Source organism: Phasianus colchicus, chromosome 2 (genome assembly GCF_987193195.1).
Source record: "Phasianus colchicus chromosome 2, bPhaCol1.hap1.1, whole genome shotgun sequence".
Taxonomy (NCBI): domain Eukaryota; kingdom Metazoa; phylum Chordata; class Aves; order Galliformes; family Phasianidae; genus Phasianus; species Phasianus colchicus.
The window spans coordinates 64,485,241-64,509,502 of record NC_143437.1 but is presented as its reverse complement, the minus strand read 5'-3'; the positions used below and the strand labels follow the sequence as shown (position 1 = coordinate 64,509,502).

The 24,262-nt window shown below is 36.8% G+C and overlaps 1 protein-coding gene across 1 annotated transcript; it reads right to left on the bottom strand.

Moving 5' to 3' along the window:
- Positions 1-1,889: 1,889 nt before the first annotated feature.
- HDAC2 (histone deacetylase 2) lies at positions 1,890-24,262 on the bottom strand. The gene is made up of 14 exons (XM_031610787.2): positions 24,086-24,262; positions 16,932-17,044; positions 16,337-16,454; positions 15,354-15,428; positions 14,773-14,911; positions 12,230-12,371; positions 8,931-9,023; positions 8,728-8,836; positions 7,156-7,296; positions 5,445-5,553; positions 3,862-3,992; positions 3,254-3,409; positions 2,429-2,486; positions 1,890-2,242 (listed from the first exon to the last, which is right to left on the bottom strand). Exons 1-14 carry the CDS (start codon positions 24,135-24,137, stop codon positions 2,212-2,214), a joined length of 1,467 nt encoding a protein of 488 aa, XP_031466647.1. The 5' UTR covers positions 24,138-24,262; the 3' UTR covers positions 1,890-2,211.

The window sequence follows — 24,262 nt, the reverse complement described above, 5'->3', positions numbered from 1 at the left end:
ATAACGAGCATGAATATCAAAGTATTCTTATCAAAAAAAGATCTATTTTTATTCTTCCAGAGTTTTAGAAATTGGATGGTGAATGTCACCATTTGGAATAAGCAAAAATGATTTATTGAATGTGTAAAGCTAAAAGGCAGTTACACTTGAATTATATTCAATACACTTGAATTATATGTCAGTCCTTTAAGGACAAGGGAAAAAAGCAAAACTTTTCTCCTCTAGACTTAAACACTGAGCATAACGTAACTGGTTATGTTACATTATGGCACAAGAGACATTCATTGCAGTGTAAATCTGCACAATTTATAGAAGAGTTTGCAACACCTTCTTTTCAGAAGGGGAAAAATATAAATTAATTAAAATGCTTATGTTTGGAGAATTCACACAGTCAATTCAAGGTACGTTGTTTAAGTAGCAAGGCATTGTAATTTCTCATAAACAATGCAGGATGAGGCAAAGAGAACTCTAACTTTTTTTTTTTTTTTAATTTGAGTTAGTTGAGGGTTACAATCATGTATTCTTGGGTTTTATTCATATATCTTAACGTCATTAGATTTCATTGCTTTGTATTGAAGTAATCCAAAGTTAGAAATTTGGCCTTTCCAATACCATTATCTGAGAAATAGTTTTTTGATATACTTGTAACAGTGGCAGAGACTACAGGTCACTTGAAGAAAAGCCCTATAACAGATACAAAGAATGTTTATATCAACTTCAAAAAAAAAAAAAAAAAAAATCAACTCACCCACCTTAAGACACATATATAATACAAATATATCTGTTACTTTCAGTCCTATAACGTGAAAACTTCTGTAACAAAATTTATAGTGCTGAACTCCTTGCAAATATTAGTGGGCACTTAGAGACATGCTTATGGCATCATTTATCACTTCTCACCTCTTTGGTACAAACCCAAGACCTTCTTACAGTCCCTCAAATCTAACTTTTATCTTTTGCCCTAGAGGGCTAGAAGGCATAAGATGCGCACAGGAGATCACAGATGCTCACAAGTGTACCCAAACCCACAGTCTTGGTCCTTGCATTTGTACCTCCACTATCCTCAAAGAAAACAAAGAAACAGCATTTTACCTCTTTGGTACATATAAAAAGTATCTTCTCTCCTTAAACATTGCATTTCAGTCCACTAATTAACACATATTTAACTTCAATTACCAACAGGATCAGCAGTTAATTCACAAACTACTTGAAATTAACAGCAATACTGAAAAATTCAGCATTCAATGCTTTGTAAGCTTGAAAGCAAAGACTGCAGTAGATTGAGAGGAGGAAAAAAAAAAAGGAACAAGTATGCTTAGGTTTCTGTGTTTCAGTTCAGACAACAGAATGAACTAAGCAATACACGAAGAAAAAAGTGAACATTTTTCTTTTTAAAACAGGGACATTTTACAATGCTTATAGCTATTAAAAAAATCAGGACAGATTATTAACTACAGCCAAACCTTTACTTCTTGTCTTGTATATTTTGAAAGATGACCACATAGAAATTTCATTTATGGCAAATGAACCAGTTTGGGGAGTAGATTCTGAAAGGTGGGAAAGATTCTCGGACACTACAAGGCATTTTGCTGTAGAGTTTTAAAATTCTGTATCAAAATGCAAGTTTGTACAACCGTATTATTCAAATATCTCCTCCCCCATTTATTCAATTTGTTCAAATCTCATGTACTCATATTTGTTGTCACTCTTGGCAGCAGCCACTGACGTACATGAAGCAGCACAGTTCAACTTGAATATTCACCAGCTGTCTATCTAAATCTATCAGCTACTCACAGATGAATGCAAATCTGTTCAACTTATATGGAGCTTTGTCTTTAGTTCAATGATGGACAGAAGACAACCGAGTACAATTTTTTTTTTTTAATAAAGATAAAATTACAAAAAAGGTAAAATCAGCTCAGGAAAGGCAAATTACTTTAATAGATCAGTTTAGACATTTAACATAACTCACATCCATTTTAAATACTATTACATAAAGCATGGTGAAGAAAGGAATTTCTGCCTCATAATTAGAAAACTCACAATACAACTTGCCAAAAACCAGAACAAAGCCGTTTGAAAATAAATACGGTCCATGCCAAATAGTACAAAAATGAAATCAGCAGTCTTTCTCAATATGAAAACTTCTTCCTTTAGGTATTCTCCAATTCTAGCATTATGTTCTGCAATTGATGTGAGGCTATCTTTTGTTCAAGGATTGCTGAGCTGTTCTGATTTTGCTCTGTACAAAAGCAAAAATAAACTGTTAAGATGCGTGATTTTTTTAGATTAACCATTTCAGAAATGCAGTGTTGAGTTAGTATTGTTCTTAAATGTTTAGTATTATGAGATGGTATACAGAAATCAATACTTAAGAATACTTTTAAGTTACTAAATGCTCTTCAGTAAGGTGACATTAACTGCTTACCCTTTGGTGTCCGCCTTTTCACCACTGTTGTCCTTGGATTTATCCTCCTCCTTAACATCTAAAAATAAAAATTACATGTTTTGAAATATATGAAGAGATGCAAGTGAACTTTAGAAGGAAAAAACTGGGGACAGCTATACTTCATAGATGTAATTGCAGCTAAGAGAAACAGCTTTGGGGAAAGAAAAAAGTAACCTTGCTTATTGACACATAGTTTTAAATGTATCCATCCTGGGGAGTTACCTGGGCATGGTGCCAAGTGATTCAAATTAAGTCAGGTCTAGTTTCTCCGGACTGGCCAAAACAGTGTCTGTTAGTATTGACACCTGCATTTTCCCCAAAGCTTCACCGGGTTTGCTGTCTCATAGTCTTCTGATACAGCCTTTTATTGGAGAAGTCCAAAAATTCTTCAAAGTATAATATTCCTAGAAACCTATCAAGCTTCAGTTTCAGTAGAAAACTAGCAGCCTCACTCCATCAAAGCAAAAAGGAACAAACTATTTGCGTAACATACTTAAAAAAAAAAAAATCTGGCTTTAACCCTAACAAACTCCTGGCTTTTAAAGCTTCGAGTTTGGGGAGGAACAACACTAATCCTATCCTTCAAGTTTTGTACGGAAATACTATTTCAGGATGAATAGCTGCATCTTAAAATCAATGGTGAAACTGATTAAACTTTAAAATAGATTAGGATATGATTAAAAAAACAAAACAAAACCACTGTTTCAACAGTGAAATAACCATTAACAGAGAATATAGCCTTCTTCCAGCAAGACAGATGCCTATTGTTCTGAAAGGCAGGATAAAATAATCATAGAATCATACCTGCTTTTTTGTCCTCTGTCTCTTTTTTGTCTTCCTCTATCCTAGCTTTCTTTGCTCCTTTCTTGTGATCTGCAACATTTCGCCGTCCACCTTCCCCTTCATCTTCAGAGTCTGAAAACTCTTCATCACAGGCAATGCGCTTATCAGATGCTCGAACTAGGATTTAGAGTTATGAAATTAAAAAGGTCAGAATACAGACTGACTACATAGACATAAGAACTACCAAATTAAGAACTAGTAAAAATATACTATGAATCAGAGAGACAATTTACTTTCAGAAACACTTATTTCATCACTATTTTTATGAATAGCAAGTCAGAAGCTAAGTCCTTCCATTACAACTCATCTAATGCTTCTGGAGTATATTAAAATAAACTGCAACAACTCACTCCATAAGACTCAAGTACTTCTTGAGACTCCTTTACAGATTAATATTTGGGCACAGATGCCATTTTAATAACCACAGAACTGGTAGACCAATGGCAGAAGTTCTAAACTTGGAAAACAAGTTCTCCAACTGCCAATCTTCCAGTATTAGACTTCTAAGACTGAGGTTCTGAATAGTTAAAACTAGGATGACTCTACTTGGACTTTATAGTGTTTCTTACTTGAAATGCGTTTGTCTGGATCTTCTCCATCCTCATCTCCACTATCTTCATGAACAGCATCTTCAGGAATGGCCTGCATCTGTACACCAGGTGCATGAGGTAACATGCGCAAGTTTTCAAATAAGCGTTGCCTGCAAGTAATATAAAGTTACTACTACGCAGAAGTAGCATTTCCTTGGATTTTGTATTTAATTCTGTAAATTCTGCACCCAAAGTTAACCTGTTTTTCTTTAAGAAAGTTTTCAGAAAGCTTTCCACCCCCAGCAGATCACTAGTATTCACAGCCTATTTCGCTATCACATTCTTTTAAATTTTAAACATATACTGTTAGCTAACTTCAATCTTCAGTTCTCTACTAGGTCAGTAGGTGTCCTTCCCACTTGGGCTGACCCTGATGAAAGCATTACTCTATTTAATAGACAAGAGTATCAGGCTGGATAATAAACTAGTCTCTGAAAAAAGCGTGACAAAAGACACTTAAAGCATGACTACTTCCATGCTGTGTGCAGCAATGAGATCAGGATCAAAAGCGATCCATTTGGATGAGATTGCTTACTGGCTATTATTAGGGAGAATAGACATTCTTGTCCAAGCCAACTGATGCAACATATCCCACACTCCATAAGGCCACATGCAGGAACAAGGACAAATAACCTGAGTCTCAAAATCATTGGTCCAAAGACGTTTGAGCAGAGAGAAGTGTTGACAGGTTACAGGCACCAGCATTTGTGACAACTGTCTCAGTATCTCTCTGAACAATTCAAAGCGTGAAATGGCAACTGCGGTTGTATGAGATCCTTACAGTCTTTTTTTCTGTTTCTATTACATGACCTTCCTCTAAATCCAAATTGTTTACTATGGTTTGTTCCTAATGAGTACTTCATGTTAACCAATTATCTCTTATTAGATGAGTACAGATTTGATTATTCTTAAGTATTATTCTATTTCTGAAGCACAACATTAGTTTGCAAACAAACCTTCATGATGTGAGCAGGAATGAACTGAACTAAGTGTTCTTAGGCTTTGCTGCTTCTATCTCTACAGCTTGTCAAAAGTACCTCACAAATCTTAGGAACTTGTCAAACTACAGTCTCTCAATTGCTTGCAGGCACATCACTATCTTTCCACAGTTTTTGATGTCTACTCACGTGATTTATTTTTATTTTTAAGGCTGACAACTACAAAGAATGACAATCAATTCGTGTTTAGACAAGGGAGTTGAGAAGTTGGAAGCCTAATAATCAGTGCACACCACAGCTTCTTTCCTGACAGGATAAACTTCTTACAAAATCAAAATAGCAAGCCAAATAAAACAGTTCTCTCTTTAATTGCTGGAAGCAGTGAAAAAAAAATCTAAATTGAGTCTTAGCTTTCATATTTAAGTAGTCAGGACTCCATAAGCACAGAAACAACTGTTGTAGGCACAGACGTCTTAATTAAAAGTTCATCTTCTGATAAAAGGGAAAAAACATCATTTCTATTCAGTACTTTCTCAGTGTGTAATAGGGAAACTCGTGTAAAAATTAAACCTCTGGAGAAACAACTCACACACGTACTTGGCAAATAAGGTAAGCACTACTTACTTGATCTTTTCCATATATTCTGGTGTATTCTGATTAGTCATATTTGATGGACTAATATGGAGTTTGAAGTCTGGTCCGAAATACTCAAAGTAATCATTGTATGGTAATTCTATAAAACAGAACAGAAAAGACAATTGTGACCCAATGGTGATTTCAATTACTTTAAATACAAAATGTACACAAAATACAAAAAGTATCACCCAAATCTTTCAGTGTTTTTCTCTAAATTACTCATTACACATTGAGTTAAACATTTTTTCTTTGCACAACACAATACAAAAAGAATAAAATAAAGTTCTACTTTAATAATGTTAGAACACAAGCTGACACAATGCTTAAGTAACAAACCTGATAATTAAAAATGCTAATTCTGGAGATAAGGTATGATTAACTGATGATTATTTATAGGTACTTCCAAGTTACCTTATGTGTGCCAGTCAGAATATTCTTCCAGTAAAACACATGATGGGTAGGTACAAAGGCTGCTCCAAAAGTAATGTTTCCTGTTTTATGATGTTGATCCATGACATCAGAGGCAGATGCTAATGGTAGCACAGTAGAAGTTGAACCTTCCCACCAACATTCTGTTATATTTTGTTGCCATGTGACAGATGGCAGCAGAGGGGCAGTCTGACAGAATGGCATCTGACATGGAAGTGCAGATGAAACAAAGGTGTGGAAGTGAATTTCTCCATAAAGAAAAAATAGCACATACTGACATTCACTGATGCTTGCTGAGCATTTATGGAGACTGAACAACAGAGTGAGCAAAGTGAGGTGGTGGGTAGCATGTTTCAGCAGCAGTGACACAGACAGTGGCTCATCTCTGCCGATGCTCACTTTTTAAGTGTGGTATTCAGTCTCTTACTCATCACTGGTAAAAATGCAAAGCTCATGGTGACTATGTTGAAAAATAGTGTTTTATAGCTAAGAGCTTGCTGTATCAAATAGCATTATTGTTCTTTTTGTATCTGTTGTAGTTTCCACAGCAGTAAGAGAGATTACTTTTGGAGTGACCTATGTATATCGAAATGTTATCAGTAAAACTGCAGTCCAACATGAAAGCCAATGTCTGATGCAATAAGACAGTTCAAACATCAACTTTGTAGAAAAGCTTTCCAAAAAATATGTCCAGAAACATACTTGGCCAGAATTACAGGGAGTGCAGGATATATGAAGATATTCCTTAGATAAATGACTTCACTATTCAAGTATTTAAAAGAAGCTAACTATTGCTCTTTTTGCTTTAAAAGTTTTAAAGAGTTTGCATAGCCAAAATTGAGACAAATGGAAGAGATGATGTCAATATGAACACTTTTAGGTCAAAGATATAATGAAGAAATAGTTAAGTTTTACTGTGCAAAACGGGCACTTGTATTCTCAACCTTTTCTCATGAACACTGTATCTGCTTTACCCACCTTACACAGGTCTGTGCTGTCTAAAACACTGTCAAACATACAATAAAGTATATACTAAGCTATTTGGTAATTTAAAGCTTTGATTAAAGCATAAGCAAGCCCTAAGTCTCTAAAGTTTGTTTTGTGTATAAGCTACTGAAAAGTTATCTGCTAAGCCTTAACAATAGCTTTCTTCATAGCTCATTCTAAACTGACACACTGCACTTGGTAAATATTACCATAACTATCCTTTCACTTTGACATTCCCATGATTATTTCTTGATAAGGTATTAATTTGTGGATTAATATTTACCATTAGGAATTTCACAATCTAAGGCAACAGCAGTTTCATATGTCCAGCATCGAGCAACATTGCGAATAGTATATCCACCTCCTCCTAACATCAGCAACGGCAAGTTGAAAGTCTTTACAACTTCCACACATTTTGCATGACCTGCCACAAACAAAAAATATTTGACAATATATACAAAATGCCTATTAAGAGAAAAATGTGATTTGCATATATTCTTATACACTTAGAGCTCATTATAAGCGATACTTATCAAGTAAGAATTGAATTGGTTCAAGTAAAACAGAACTGTCACCCTCTACAACTAAGCACAATCTTGCAACAGGACAAGATTTACAGGTAAGAAGCGTGTAAAACACACAAAATATTATCCACCCCAGTTTTCAGAGACTTTGCATGATGGTCTCTTATCACTGCAGCTCTGAAATGCTCTTAGAACAAGTATTTTGTGTTTTGCATTGACATTTGCTATGAAAAGACAGTGACAAATCTAAGGATAATTTCTCAGTTAAACACAAAGTGTGAAGAAGGAAAAAAAGTAAATCAGTACTTGGTCCTCTCTACTTCTAAATTTGAACCTGTATGAAAGGTTGCTAAGTCTTGCTTACAGAGTGAACTGGTGCCAAGACAGTACACAGTCCAGGTAGATACAGCATACTGAAAGGCATCTGTAGGAGGCAGCAGCTCTCTTGGTTTCCAAGATATGTAAGATGAAAAAAAATCTGATCTGTATGGGCAACTGAAGGAGCTTTGCCACCTGGTGCAAATCAAGAAAAGAACCCTGAAACACTGCAGACCCAACAGATACTATACTGTTGCCTACAAAACTCTAATTGCCTCATTAAGAAAACACAAAAATAAACCCCAGAAAAATTAATGATTCAAATAGATTGGATTCAAGGTTTATCAACAGTTCAACATAATTTAACATTTTATAAATATTAGTATTAACCATTTAAGTTATTTTGTTTGCTAAATTACCCTCTCAACTCAATTCTAAGAATCACCTTTTTTGGGTAGAAATCTAATTAATAGTAAAAAACAGTGAATTCTACAAAGTTTATTAAAAACAAATGCTACCATGAGGCTCAGTATAAAAAACAACAGCATAAACATAACAATGCAATCAGTATTCTAATTTCAGTAATACCTATTTTATGCCCAACAAGGTGTTTGATGTTTAGGAGTCCTACTAAGAGACCCGCTAGTTTTGTTAGTTGCCCATCACAGTAAGTGTTGCAGTAGGACTACTGTTGTCATCCTGTCATTCCAGGACATTGCTTTAAAGCTACAGAAAAGCCTGTACATAGAAGAAAGGGAATCAGTTGAGTGGCTAGGAAGAACATGGAAAACCAGAATTCTTAACTTTTTTAGATGGATAGAAAGAGACAACTTCTGTGTTTCTTTTGGTCATTTCTGTATAATAAAGAAAGAGGTGATTAATCATGGCAATGAACAAAATCTCTCCAACTGCAGTCCTCATCTCGCAATTTTGTTGGAAAAATAACACAACAGGTAGAAGTTTCTCTTGAGTAAAAAGTTACAGAGAATAAACAGAAACACTTTTCCACTTACCTTTAACAGTAAGATTAAAGCATCCCAACCTATCACCAGACAGTGAATCTGCTCCACACTGTAATACTACAGCACTGGGCTGGTACATCTCCATTACTTTTGATATAATCTATAATCAATATAAGACACCCAGTTGTTAATTCACATTACAAAAACAAAGCCACAAAAAAACATAATACCAAAGAGTTCAGAAAAACACTCACTGGTTTGAATATCTGTCCATATGATTCATCATCTATACCATCCCTCATTGGAAAGTTGACAGCATAGTATTTGCCTTTTCCAGCACCAATGTCCTATAAGCAAAGATGGAAAACGTTCTTATACTTGTAATAATACACAATGGTATCATGGAAAAAAACTTTATACGACTGCACTGAGCTATTTTGAATCACTGTTGATGCCATGAGGGGAAAAACAGACAAAATACTGTACTTGATTCTGATTTTCCATTTTGAACTGTAATAATTGTATGCCAACACAACACTTGCAGAAAGTACATTTGATTTTTTTAATTGAAAAATGTGAGATTAAAAGATGACATATAACCAATCAATTTAGCCCAGCAAAAACTGCTGAGCAAAAGCAAAGGGAACTGAGTGCAAGGTAAGATGCACAATACATAAGATTTTTATTTGAGAGGTTGTTTAAAACTGTATTCTCTGGTCCAAACATAGGATAGTACACTTGTTGAATAGAAAGGAGAAAGAAATTGAAGCCAGTTACAGGATGCCTTCAAGAAATACTTTCCAATCTAAGAAAAACAAAATAAAAACCAACCAAAACTCAGGCAGATTATTCTGTTTCATCAGTTGACAATTCAGGAACTACACAAGCCTATCTAAGTGGCATTCCTGGACAACATATGTATTAGAAGTCTTGGTATACAAATAATAATAAATGAATGTTGAGTGAATCAACTCTGGATTCTTCCATTGATTATCAGCTTAATACCTAAAGATACTCACATGCCACACATTCCTATTTTCTCCCTTTAGCTCATCACCAAACAAGACAGAAACTGATCCAGTTTGCAAAATGCAGTTCTCTGCCACTAATCAAGGTGCAGTGGGGAAGACAATAAGATACAACATAATCAGTTTGGCTTTAAACTATCATCAAATAACAATATGCAGTAAGAGGCCCTACATCCTTGAAAAACTCCAAGTCCCTAGCAGGATGACCCAGCAACACTAACCTTATAAACTGAAAGTGTTGAAATAGTCATGGATATTTTTCCCCTTCCTGAAAAATGCATTTTTTCACAGCATACGGAACAGCAACGTATCCTTTTCAGTAGCCACCTTTTATTGTTGTTTGATGGCCCAGGGCAGCACATCCTCTTCCAGCAGATTATAAGAGTACACAGCATTACAAGCAACACTGAAAACCCCTGCTAAACACATCTCTGATTTGAAGCGTGTCAGTAATCCAAAATTAGATCTAGGCTTTCAGAAGCCAATTTTTCTGAAGTGATTGTACCTTGCTTTTCAGATATGAAAGAAATCAAGTCCATCTTATTCTAAAACACAGAAAGCTAAATATCTATGCATTTCCCTTTAACACAAAAAAGGTGAATACAGAAAAATGCAACCTGTCTGTAAATGAGATATATTGGTAGTTCCACAGTTGCAGAATTATGCGTTCTTGCATGATTTGTTTCTACATCAAATAACTATAAATTGATCAGCAAAACTAGACCAAGCAGAAATTATTAAAACAAGCCTGAGCAGAGTCCACTGACAACAAGGTTAAGATTTGGTTATTAAAGTTGATGTAAATAGCCAAAAGAAAATCAAGTTGAGCAGAAACAAGCAACAGAATAATGGTTTCCAGAACAAATTACTGTTATTTAGCTCAACTTGCTTTGCAAACTCTAGAGATAAGAAAAAGTTGCTGCATTTTTTTTCCTTGGCAAGAGGGTGGCATATAAGTTAGCTGTAATGAAGCCTGCTTAAGTCTGTATGCAGACCATGCTCATTTCAAAAATGTTATCTAGCAGCATAGAACAAGTTATAATGCCTAAGGTACTATTTGTCACTGACACTGTGCTAAAAAATCCCAATAATATACAATATTATTTATTTCAAACATGTATCTCTTAATTCTTTGGCCTGGGTGTGGTGAGGTGAAGAATCCACAAACTCTTCTGTCAATAGGAAGTGCTGCTTCTAAGACAAAGATATCTAATCCTCCAAAAAAAAAAAAAAGAAAGAAAACCTAGCCAATTTTAGCAACGAAAGCTAGTCATTATAAACATCCTGATCTGCGCTATTTTCTTGTTTAAAGCACCACCACCACCTTGTGGCCAGTCGAGTTAAATCACATGCATAAAAACCAACACCAAATCTGATTTCCTAAATCAACTTAGAAAGCAGTTTAATAAAATTTAAGAACTATAACAACAGTCAGCTCCAAAAAACAAATTGAAATGAATACACTTAGCACCCCACTGACTTAATGCTCAGCTTTGATTTACTGCTTTGTCCACTGGGTATCATCACACAGTGCAATACACTTTCTAGAAGTGTTACTGCAAACACAAGTACCTGTATCACTTGAATCAGTGTAGAGATGACAATTAAAGTGAATACCTTCTGAGCACAACATTTTCATAGATCTGCTTTTTAGTAGTTTTTATTAGTTTTCCTATATAACAACTGCACGTACAATCTAATGTAACAATGCTGTTAACAAGGAATTGATTTATCCTTGGAATGCTGTCATAAAGAGAGGCTGAATGCAAGAGTACCAAGTGAAGAATATATTAATCTTACTATCTGAAACCATATTTCAAGTTGCAAAGTGGAACAACTTCCTGTTCTGAAGAGGAATGACTTAACTTACTTAAAAAAACAATCATCTTAAGAGCCAGCAAATTTCTTGTCACTCTCAGCTTTGCCAGAGATTCACCAGCAGCTTAAATAATAATGCTTCACAGTCTGTTGTTCCCTTCTTCAAGTTAAATGTAACGCTAGTAAATCATCTGTGGAGCATGCTGAAGTTTTTCAGCAGTGAGCAGCATTAAAATTCGAAGTGTACCTTACTAATGTAAGAAATAATAAAAAATGAACCAACTGTATTACTAAGCAAACCTAGCACAGTACAGTTGCATGTGAAACACTGTGACTACTTAAACTACTGCATAAATTTATTTTAAGATTTGAATTAAGAATTGAAGCTGTGATGTCCACAGAGCTACTTTCCTCTGTATGTGCAGAACTGAAATGTAGAGACTGTAATTACAAGTGCAACACGTTGCTCAGACAATTTATCCAGAAGTCAAAGAGATGGTTTAACTTATATAGAAGTAAGCAATTTGCTTCCCAATATCCTGTATTTCTTCCTGAGGTTCCTCAACACAACTATTACTCCAGACTAACACGGTGAATTTTCAGAAAATACATATTTTTGTGGAGTATAATTGCAGTACTAAAGTAGTATCCACAAGGAAGTGCATAAGAGGGAATTTATCACAATGAAATTTCATGCTCAATCTTACCCTAAGGTCCCCTGTGCCTGGAAAATATTCACCATACTTATGGAATGATACTGTCATGACACGATCTGTAGTATAAAATGCTTCTTCAACACCATCACCATGATGGATATCAATATCAATATACAACACTCTTTGGTGATACCTAGGAAGAAAAATCACACACGAAAAATCACAATCTTCTGTTATGTTCATAAGATATCAATACTACCACAGAAAAATATAAATCAATCCCAGATTATGATGAAGTTTATAATTCTGACATTACTGTAACTCTCAGAATTATCAGTACAGTTTGGATAATGGTGAAATCTTTAAGTGATTTTTATTATGCAATACATTCAATATTTAACTGAGCTGTCCTAGTCAGCAGTAATTTTACATTTTAATCCTATTCACATCATCTTCTGTTGTCCAGATCCTTAGAATTTACCCCTTTCTTAGTACACTTTTGTCTTTTTCAATAATTGCCAAAACATTCTGCAATAAAACACCTTGTGTTTGCTTTTGAAGAATTTTTGAAAAATCAGTGCCATAATCCATATTCCATAAGCCCACAAAACACATTTTAATATTTTCCATCAACTTTCCTTTTTCACCTCTGCAAAGACTAAAAATATAAGCATGTTCTTGTTTCCAACTGTACTGCACTTATCATTAACATACAACCACAATATGGCTTAACAGATCTTTAATAGTGCGAGTTCCAGACCATTTTATTTGAGAGGTATAAAGAAAGTCGCTTCATGGCAAGAGCACTGAAAACAACAATAAACAACATTAACCATCCCTTAAATCCTGTGCCTTTCAGTAAAGAATAAAGTCTATCAACATCAGAAGACATTTTCACTAAACTTTTCACAGTGCTATAGATTACAGAGCAGCCATAGTTTCACGTGTTCTAAGATTTTTCTCTTAACAAGATACCAAACAGAATAGTTTCCTATGGTGACATAACACATATCTATTTGGAAGGTTACTTCCTTCACATACAAGTTAAAATTTAAAAAATAATATTCAAAACTGGACCACAGAAAAATCATACTGCTTTTGTTAGGCTGCAGAGACACAATCATAAAATCATAGAATAGTTTTAGCAGGAAGAGGCCACCTAGTTACAACCTCCGTGGGCAGGGACACCTTCCAACAGATCAGGCTGTCTAAAGCCCCATCCAACCCTGCCTTGAACACTTCCAGCTACGGGGAAGTGTTCACAGCCTCTCCACGGAACCTCTTCCAGTGCCTCACCACCTGCACAGTAAATATTCCTTCCTAACATCTCATCTAAATCTACTATTTTAGTACAAACTTGTAATTCCTTGTCCTATCACTATACTCACTGATAAAGAATTCTCCTCCAGCCACCTTTTAGGTACTGGACAGCCTCCAAAAGGTCCTCCCTGATGCTACTCTTCTCTAAAATGAAGAACCCGAACTCTCTCAGCTTCTCCTTGTATCCTCAATATATGCATATTAAAATGAATGTTTTAATATGAAATATCTGTGCCATTAGCAACTTCTTCCAATTTTAAAATCACTTCCTGATTACAGCTGCTTCCTTCTACCACCCACCACCACCAGATTCAGCTGCTCCACCTCCAAGTAGTCAAATGCCAAGAATATCTTTTTTAAAAAAAAAGTGCCTTATACTATTAGAAGGGATAGAGTCCCATTAAATATTATGACTGATATTAATGATTTGAAGTTTTATTGATGCATTGTTGCTTGAAGGTAGTTTTGCAATCACTTTTGCATTACTCCCCTTTTCATTTTTTATTCTATAACCAAAGCAGCACAGCTGTTACTTCATTGTTTTCTTAACAGCCACGTTAACTCTTTTAACAACCCAAGAAATCTCAGTGTATGATTTCCTTAAAATTCCTGTTTACTAGCAATGGCTTGAAAGATGGAAAATAAAAGGACATACCGAGAGATCAAAAAGGTCTATGACTGAGAACAAAACACCTAAGGCTTAAGTGCCCAGTAGAGTCAGGCCAGGGATCATCTTGACCCTATTCTGTCTCCGTGAGTAGCAACAGGAGACAACATTTACAGGGAGAAAGGAAGTCTATCTATTTTTCAAAATCTGTTACCCACCATCTACAATTACAGCATATGATATTTTAAAGGGTGAATCACCTTTCGGTTCTTTAACTTCCATTTACAGATCTCTTGCCCAAGATAACGGCTAATTTGTTTTTTTTTTTTTAAATCTTCTGTCATCCTCTGCTTCATTCAAGCTCATGTATTAGTGAGATCTAGAAGTTCACTATCTTTGTGTGGAAAACGTACTTCAAGAATGCGTTTCAAACCTATCTCCTAATGACTATGTTTTCCACCTTGTCTGTATTTTAGCTTGGACTTCCTGCTGAAGCCAAATTGGACAGAGTTGGGAGTTCTCTTCATCAAGAGATTGTACAAGTTCAGCAATGAAAACTGACAAAAAATTGCAATTACAATCCATATCTTCAAACATTAAAACATTAAAAAGTTTGACACCTTAAATAATTTTTTTTTTTTTTATCTTTTTCCATCATGAAACTTACTTCAGTAATTCAAGGATGGCAAGCACAATATCATTGACATAACAAAAACCAGATGCCTCTGACTTCTTGGCATGGTGAAGTCCTCCAGCCCAATTAACAGCCATGTCTGTCTGCTGTCTGTTCAATTTTACCGCCCCAGCTGCAAAAAGACACACGCAGAGTTGAAAGGAAACACAGAAACTTCTGAAGGTCTTTAAATTTGCTATAGGAAACAGTATCTCACAGAATCACAGAATTGCCAGGGTTGGAAGGGACCTCAAGGATCATCAATCTCCAACCCCCCTGCCACCAATGCAGGGCCACCAATCATCCCACCTAATGCTAGACCAGGCTGCCCAGGGTCCCATCCAATCTGGCCTCATTTTTAAGTCATTAAATCTCATACTTGATCCTAGATCTCTCTCATTTTTGACAATTTGTATGTCAGTATCATTAAGAGATGAGATCAAGTAACTGTTAATCTTTGTGTTCCTACGCAAAACGAACTTGTATTTGCTTCAGGTTCTATATTATCAAAGGTTTATGTTGCCGACATAAACATAATAAAGCTACAAAATATCTGGCAAACAGCCTATACTTACCAACAGAGCCTCCAGTTGACAGCTGACAGAACTCAAATAGGCCATCAAATACAGGACAATCTTCTCCAACATTAACTGTGCAAGAAACACATTACTTTTCAAAAACACAGTTCCAATAGCATTACTATAGGCAAGGGTAGCACATAAAAAGGCAGAATTCATTTAGCATTTCAACTACTTTTCCCCCCCTCCCCTTTTTTGGCAGGCTTAATTTTGAACACTGAAACAAATATAAAGTTTGCCCCAACTCCTAATAATCAAACTCAACTGCTGGCATGGCTTTTACCATTTAAAATGACTCCAAACTGGTTTTTGCTTGTTTTTTCTTTGTTTCTATAGAAAGCTTTGTCTCATTAATAAGTTAGATTTGTCTGTTTTAGAACAAGTACTGATTAACATCATATTAATAAATATGCAACTTCTTGGAAAAAAACATCCAGAATAAGGCACTATAAAGAGTTAAAAACATGCATTATATATTGGCAGAGCTGTGTGAAACTGTACTTTTAACAGTAATTTGAACTTACTCCTAAAATCTGAAAAACTACTTAACGGAAAACATGAAAAGTGAGTAACGTGCAATTTTTACCCTCTCTCTCCAGTAGGAGAGTCAAATCCATTTCTTAACCTCAACACATTTTAATATTTTACTTCTATTCTTCTTTAAGCCAATATTTTATTCTTCAGAAAGATTTTGCATTAGAAGGTATTTCTAAGACAGTTTTGCAAACACAACTGAAGTTTAACTAACCCGGAGCATTAGGTCTACAGAAAGTATTATTTTGCATCCAGCAGACATTCTGCATGCAAGTTCTTTCATAAGCTTCAAGAACATTTCTTTGAGCATAACTGCTTTTAATAGAAAGACTCAAAATTAATGTAGCTACTATTCATAACATCACACTGCTGAATATTTAGGTTTAAATAACACAACCAATAAAGCACACATACGAACGCAGAATTTACCTAATGCTGACACTTACATCTTTGCATCTGCTTGCTGTACTCAGACATATTGTCAGGCCTTATTGATCTGAGAAATTTGATGTATTCATCACTATGGTACTTGGTCATTTCCTCAGCAGTAGCTTTGTGGGGTCGCTGATAACAAAAGTAAGTTATGGAAATAATTAGAGCACTGTTGCAAAACAGCTAACAATTAACTAAAACAGACAGCTTAAAAGAAATCTAACCTACTCCAAAGGGAGAAAAGTGAAACTACTACTAGGGCTGTTTTGAATGAAGGAAGGATTACTCTGCTAGCTTGATCCCACTTAATTCATCATGCAGTTACCCTAATCTCACCCCCACATAATCATAAAAATACCATCAAAGCCTCTACTGGCATTGCTTCTTACCTCTTCTAGAAAGGGACAACAATCTGCAATCCTTACTAGTTATAAAATAGTACTTCAGTTTTAAGTAAGAGAGCACTAAATATACTAAGTACTTTCTATTTCTACTCCTACTTTTCCCTGTTTATCTGTGTAAGAATACTTGAAGCCAACTTACAATACTTCGTGGACAATCTATTGCTTATACTCACACTTCAGTAAACATTCCATTGCTTATACTCACGTAAATTTCCATTTTTCTGTACAAGCCATAATTTAGGAGCAAGTTGTGCGTCATTCGGATCCTATGAGGTTTCATTGGATGCCCTTGTCCATAGTAATAGTTTCCAATATCACCTGTCAATATTACAGAAATGAATTGACATTACAAAACAAGTTTTTGTTGCTAATTAGGAGAATCACTCCCAAAAGACAAGAAAATATGATGATTCCAAAAAGAGATATGAATTACTCTTTCAAATGGACCACAAGGAAAACAAACAGCCCATACAAACTTAAGCTTTTAAGATGGCAAAAGACCAGCACTAAGACCTTTACTACAAGCCAACAGTAGAGAGGGGGAGCAATGATGCCTAGAGTGGTTTCAAATCATTAACAAAACAATGGGATGAAACTGGAAAACAGAATAACAGGAAACAAAATTGGAATTAAGAAGGGAGCAGAAACCACCACCGTCAGTGACATTACACCACAACAGAGGCTGTGGTATATAAAACCTACCATTTTCTAAGAACTGATTTTAAGTAGATACTTCCTTACCCTGCCCTTCATAGCTAATCTTAAAAGTTACACTCCAGAAGTTAGCTTCAAACCCGCCGCTGTAATCACATATACAAACATTTCCAAGCCACCTTCTGCTAGGGATCCAATCCACAGTAAATTAATAGTCTTGTAACCCAGATGAACCCTACTCTTGTCAAATTGGATAGTGACTAGACACATGGTTACTATAACATATTGATCACTTCTTTCCAGGAAGAAAGAATAGCTACTGTCACCAGCCAGTAAGTTTTCCTCTTGCCTGGACAGCATGAGAACACACCTCTCTCTGTCCCAAATGTAGACATTCCCAAGAAACAAACCATTCTGAACAGAACTTATGTTCCACATGTTTCAGGAGACATGGACAAGCCTAATAGGTATAATCAGTTGTCAAGGGCTTTCACATTGTCAATTATTTGCAATAGCTCTTTTTTCCTTCTGAGGAAATTCCTTGGTAGTATTACTGATTGTACCTTCTTCTTGAAAGTTTTCACTTTTCTTTCACGTATTTCAAGAATCTTTCAATAAAATATTCCAGCCTACTGGAAAAGAAATAACATTGTTCTCAAAACATAATTTTACATATTTTAGTAGACAAGGGTAAGAAGTAGCACTGCTACAAAGCAGCTGTAGTTTTACTTCTTCAACATGAGCTCTAGGTCACCAGGAAGGGAAAACATCAGCCTCCAATAGCATCACCAAGTACCAAGAAAAGCAAGCACTATAGTAAAATTAGAAATATCAAAGGATACTAAAAAACCAACTTTCAGCTTTTGAAATAATAGGGTAAATAAGGACACTTCACAAAACAGATATGGTCTAATGTATTGTAACATAAAGGTATCTATGTAGGTTGTTCCTGAAGTAACGCCCCCTATTTCAACCTAAAATACATGCGAAGAGCACAATAACACTATTTGATAGAGCAAATTCTCAGCTACAAAACACTTTTTCAAACACAGTCACCACTATTAGCCAAATCGTGCAGATGATCTGATTCAGACACTCTTCATTTCATGGTGTGACAGCTGTACATGACTGGAATGCGGCTTGTCTTTCTTTCATGTCAATGGTGCCACTGTTGAAGCACATCACCCACCACCTCACTGTGCTCACAGCTACTGTTTGGTCCCCATAAATGTTCAGCAAACATCAATGAATGTCAATGGGTGCCACATGAAGGAATTCAATGACACACCTCTGCTTCCATGTCACTCTGCACTGCCCATTCAGACACCATTCTGTCAGACTGCCCCTCTGCTGCCATCTGTCACATGGCAACAACATGTAACTGAATATTGGTGGGAATGTTCAACCTCTCCTACCAATATCCATCTCTGTTATTGTGGACCAACATAGTAAAATAGAAGGTATTATTTCTGGAGCAGCCATAAAAGAACTGTTCAACATCTCTCTCTTCAACTCATATCAGTGGGAAAAACACTATAGTTTAAGAGCTTTGAAGGATTTTGCTCATTGCTAACTTTGGTAAGTAAATGGTAACTAGCCCATCAGTTAATAAGATGTAAAGTCTAGCTGATACTGCAACCCTATACTGTTTTCACAGGCAGGCCAAGAACAAAAGGTATTAAAAAGAGAGGACAGCATCCCTATACTTTCCACTGAAACATCTCCTAACATCGTACAAAACAATACGTTCAACATTTACTTTTAGCAAAGAGCTTCAAGAACTCTTTGAAACTAACTACTACAAGAGCTGCCTTTTACTAACCCCACCTTGTTTTTACCAAGTTACTCTTACAGTTCAAAAAACTTCAAGCTAACAAGAGCTTGAGAATTTTGAAGTTCTGAAGTAATTCCATAATAATAGCTTTAAATAACATGGTGCTTTTGAGAAAATTTCACCCCCAAACGCATTTGGGATGTAATGAGTTTTTACTTTATTTTTTTGAGGTACATTTCAATTTTAATTAAACAACACACAGTCATTATCACCAACATTTTACTCAAAATGTTAATGTACAAGGAAGCAGACTAGAAATTACTGATATAATGGAAAAGGTAAGACTTGTTATTTGATCTTACATAAAAGAAAGGACAGTGTTAACATGCTTCCTGAGTATATTTGGGATGTATCTTTTGATAAAAGCATCTTTAAACATTCAAAATCAAACATCACCTGAATACCATACATCACAGAGTATGCTTAAAAATTAATAAAAGTCAATCAATAAATATATTTAAAAAGTTAAAAGCTATGTTTTTAACACAAGGTAGAACTTTAAAAGATTCGGCAAGCTGGCAAATTTTATGAAAGCTTAATGAGAGAAGATCTGCTAATGAACAGCTAGTGGAAGCATATTGATGCTTTTGTATTAGAGGTCAGCTGTAATGACTAACAATATATCTCAATATCATACTTTTCAGTGATAAGCAATACTATTTGCATCTTTCAAATCTTGCATCATCAACACAAAAAGGGATTTGGCATTACCCTCATGAAAAAATATTGAAACATGTGGACAAAAAGCCCATTAAGTTTCAAATCATTTCTATGATGTATATGTTGGCAGGGATAGGGAAGGAAGAAGTATGCAAGAGGTTCCATTTTTGGCACTGGCATCTTGATTTTTAGCTTGTTATCACCATTTTGGAAACATCATTCCATGTAAGGCTGCTTAGTAATGTCTCCTCCTCCTTTATCCCATGAAGGAGCACTTGTTCACATATCCTGAACCTTTCTCTCTCTTTTTTGTTTTTGTTTTGTTTTTTTAAACACCACAGCCTTACTGGAGTACTCAGAGAGAGAAAAGCAAAGGTGAGAGCGTATATATACATACATGGATACAGTAGAGCCGAGTACAAAGACAACTACTGCAGACTACACAAGAGTGCTTGATGCCAAAGTTGTCAATACCAGAGCAAAAGGCATACAGAAGTGTTATAATTTCTAATCACTCACCAGTGAGGGTGCACATGGAAAGTGCAACAGAAAACATAACTGAAGCATGAAGTAGAGGGAAAAAATGCAAAGTAGCATATGCAGGAAGAAGGGAAACCTATTATTTTGTTCGCATAAAAGCTTCAAGGACCATTCTATACCAATAGCATTATCAGCTAAATGGCTTGTAACGAGAGGCAACAACCTAATTTCAGTTAAGAACTCAACATTTTTGAAGAGGGACAAACTAAATCCCAGTATAATGTAAGCACCAGCTTATGGGCCTGAACAGTTTATCACACGATAGACACTGCAATACCAACAAATGACGAGAAAACCTACCTGAAAATTAACTTATTACATATACTGCCATGCCCTGGGTTCAAATATGTTAATATACTAATAACCTGTCAATTCATCAAATGAAGACAAATCTACAGGATTCCTTTGTTGAATGTGACATGCCTCTCTATCAGAGGCTTCAGCAAGGTCTGCAGATGTTCAGTATTCTACAACAGAGAGATACAAGAGGCTACATGCTTGAAAGGAACTTCAGTTACATTGGAGAGATTCCCAACAGGCTGTGAAGAGCAGCTAAGGCCAAAGAAGTATGCTAAGACTTTCAGAGAATTTTAGAGAAACAAGACAAGTAAATTAACTAATTACAAAAGGTCTAAGCAGAACGAAGAAGGATGCAATATATGACATTTGGACATTGTTTTATCCTGTAACTGGCATATAAAAATTTTTATGCACACAGATCACACCTCTGTTCATTTTAAGCATAGCTAGCATGAAATCACAAGATATTTCCTAAGTGCTATAAGAACAAAAACACAACCACTACAATAGAAACCACATGAAAAAAAATCTTAAGAGTGGTACTTACATTTGGCTTCTGCAACATAAATAGACAAAATCATGCAAAGACAAATCTAGAAAATAATCACTGGTGCCTGATGAGTCCAACAAAAGATATTTAAATAGACTTAAAACTCCTACACCTGTGGACTTGAGGGATTTTTTTGTTTGTTTGTTTTGTTTTTTCTCTTGTTCTGGTTTTTAAAATTAAGCAGGGAAAGTTCTGCCTTTTGAACCTTCAGCATAGGTTGGGCACCACTGCAGTTCTAGAAGCCACAGTTCAAAACACTTCTTCAGTTAAAGTCTGCAGATACACAAGTTAATCTGAAAGTACTAACATAGTTAAGCAGCATCTGAGCATACTAATATGCTGCACAACTAATACAAGTTTAGTCTCACCTCTATGGGTGGAACCACCCACATTCTTATGCAGATCCCTGGAATTTCTCATGAAGGTAAAGCCTTTTGGAAATACACATTAAATTGTGCAAGAAATGCAATTTAAACAATACTGTTACCGCACTGGCGTAGGACAAATACAATCACTAACTATAACCATGTTAGCTGCTGTGTGATTCCTTAGAATTGTGTTCTGCTGTACAGGATACAGAGCTGGAGAGACCAACTGGGTCCTGTCCTTGTTGCTGTGGGCAATGCATAACTGTTTTGCAATAGGTCACTCAGGTACCCAGGCCACAGACTGCAAAGTAGATGCAGCTAACACTTTCTAACAATAAACTATAGAAGTTTATTGGTTGTGGGTACTGATAATTATCAATACATGTTAATAGCAACACACTAATCAAGACTTGGTAAGTGACAGGCTGATTAGAAAAAGAAACTTGAGATGATGACCATACTGATTACTACAAAGAATATGTAGGGGTCTACTGCACCTCAAAGAACACGCACATACGCTTCTAATGCTTTTCAACACTTTTTGGCCCATACTCTTAAAGAAACTGAGTGAAAGCCTTTGTGGAAAGACAAATATGGCAAAAAATGGTCATTTTCTTGAGTTATGACATCCTTAGAAACACTGCGCCTCTTTGCACTTTTTGGTTTGGGGTTATTTAAGGCTTCAAGTACTCCCCCCAGTTTAATTCAAGATTTTGCTGGTATAAGATGTTACAGAATAGTAAAAATTATCAGATGAACCACAAATTAGCATTGGAAGCATTTACCATAGGTATTAACTCTAAAAGCTCTTTTAACAACTCCGCTTTCAAAAGAAGTGTAAAATAACTGTTCAGCAATAAAAATTAAAAAGAATAGCCAAAACATTTCAATGTCTTTTATTTCTTTTACAAGGAAAGCATGTAATAACAGATACTCTGTTAGTTGCACATTGTTGTAGGCTACTGATTTAAGCAAGATATTAGCTCCAGCTGCTTGCAAGTCACCATTATCCTGCTATCACAAAACTTCTCCCTTTTCCACTTTCTCCCACCTCCATTCTTAGTACACATTTTGGGCTGTTTACAGAGCTGACACTAACTATTACCAAGTCCAGGAATCATAGCAAAATTGATGATATTTATGCCTAGCAAATGACAATCACCTGGCTCTTAAAAAAAAAACACAATAAAAAAAATCCAAACCCAAAGATGCAAACATTTGCGAGCAGAATGCTTCTAACCTACTGCTTTAGCATTCCATTCAACATGGCAGAAATTGATACCTCTTGCCCAGAAAAAGTAAGATCCCAGTCTCACCAAAACTATCCCTAACAGGGGCCTCCCTTCCCCTTTAGGCTGAACAAAGAACCAGAGCCAGCAACAAAGAGAAGGGGGCGGCAACCACACTCTGCTTCCATCGGTATAGTACAAGCCCAAGGCAGGCCCCATTTCTGCCATTTCCCAAGAATGGCAGCTTTGCTACAGCAACAGCCACTTTGGATATCTTCGTGGGTTTTGCGATTTACTCTTCGTTCCTAAAATGGTGAGACTTCCAAAGCGTTGGGATACAACAGCCCCGGTCTCACAAGAGCCTGATACAAGAAACGGTTAAAAGAGGAGACAATTCTAGAAATGGAATCTTTTAAGTACTCTGGCCACCGAGTTTGCATCCACTGTACAAAAAGGGAAAAAAGAAAAAAGAAAAAAAAAAGAAAAGTAAAACAAATGCAAACTCAACAGAACATAAGGAAAAGTTCTCTCTGCAGCAGCCAGAGCAAACCACAAACAAGCGGCCGCAGATATCGGAACCTAAACGCAAGGCGTGCGTACTTTCCGAAGCTGCCAGGCGGCTCCATCACGCACACGAGCGTACAAACTCGGCAGGCCAGCCAGCAGCTCGGCTTTCAGCACTCGGTGCTGGGCACCCCGGCACGCTGTGCCCCGCAGGGCCGCGCCCCGCCGCTGCCGACTGGCCGGGGGGACCCGCACTTCCCCGCTGTAACCCAGACGAGGCCCGGGCCGCAGGAACATCCAGGTGCCGAAGCCACACACGGCCTCGGCTCTTTTTTTTTTTAAACTTTTTTTTTTTTTTTTTCTTGTAGGGGAGGAGTCAGACTCGGCAGCGCCTTCACGTTTAGCGGATGAAGGGGAGTGTCCCAACTTTTCTCCTTTTTCATTTTTCTCTTGGGGTTGGGGGGGGGGCGGGGAGGGTAACAATAAACCCAGCGCTCAGCGCGGGGATCGCTCGGGCCCTGCAGCTCCCACCCCGTCCCCCTCCGCTCCTCTCCTTCTCCTGTCCCGCCGGCCCCGCGGCGAGGCCCAGCAGGGCCGCAGGTGGATGGCGGCCGGGACCCCGCGCCTACGCGGGTCAGGGGGCGGCCGCAATGGCGAAGAGGCCGCACCGTGCGGCGGTAACGGCGCTCTCCCCTCACACGCGCCCCGAACCCCGCTCACCATCGTAGTAGTAGCAGACTTTCTTCTTGCCGCCGCCCTGACTGTACGCCATAGGGCCGTCGCGCCGGGGACGAGTCGGGGCAGGGGGAGGAGGGAACGGGAGGCCGAGGCGAGACCGAGCCGGCACCGAGGGAGGAGGGAGGGGGCGGGAGGAGGCGGGCGCGAGAGAGCGGGAAC

Excerpts from the sequence above, each read along its gene's own strand:
- HDAC2 (XM_031610787.2), bottom strand. The coding sequence starts at position 24,137 with ATGGCGTACAGTCAGGGCGGCGGCAAGAAGAAAGTCTGCTACTACTAC. Across the intron at positions 15,429-16,336 it reads CAGCAAGCAGATGCAAAGAT|TTAATGTTGGAGAAGATTGT; the intron begins GTAAGTGTCAGC and ends TTTCTTGCACAG. Across the intron at positions 12,372-14,772 it reads GCCATCCTTGAATTACTGAA|GTATCACCAAAGAGTGTTGT; the intron begins GTAAGTTTCATG and ends TTTTCTTCCTAG.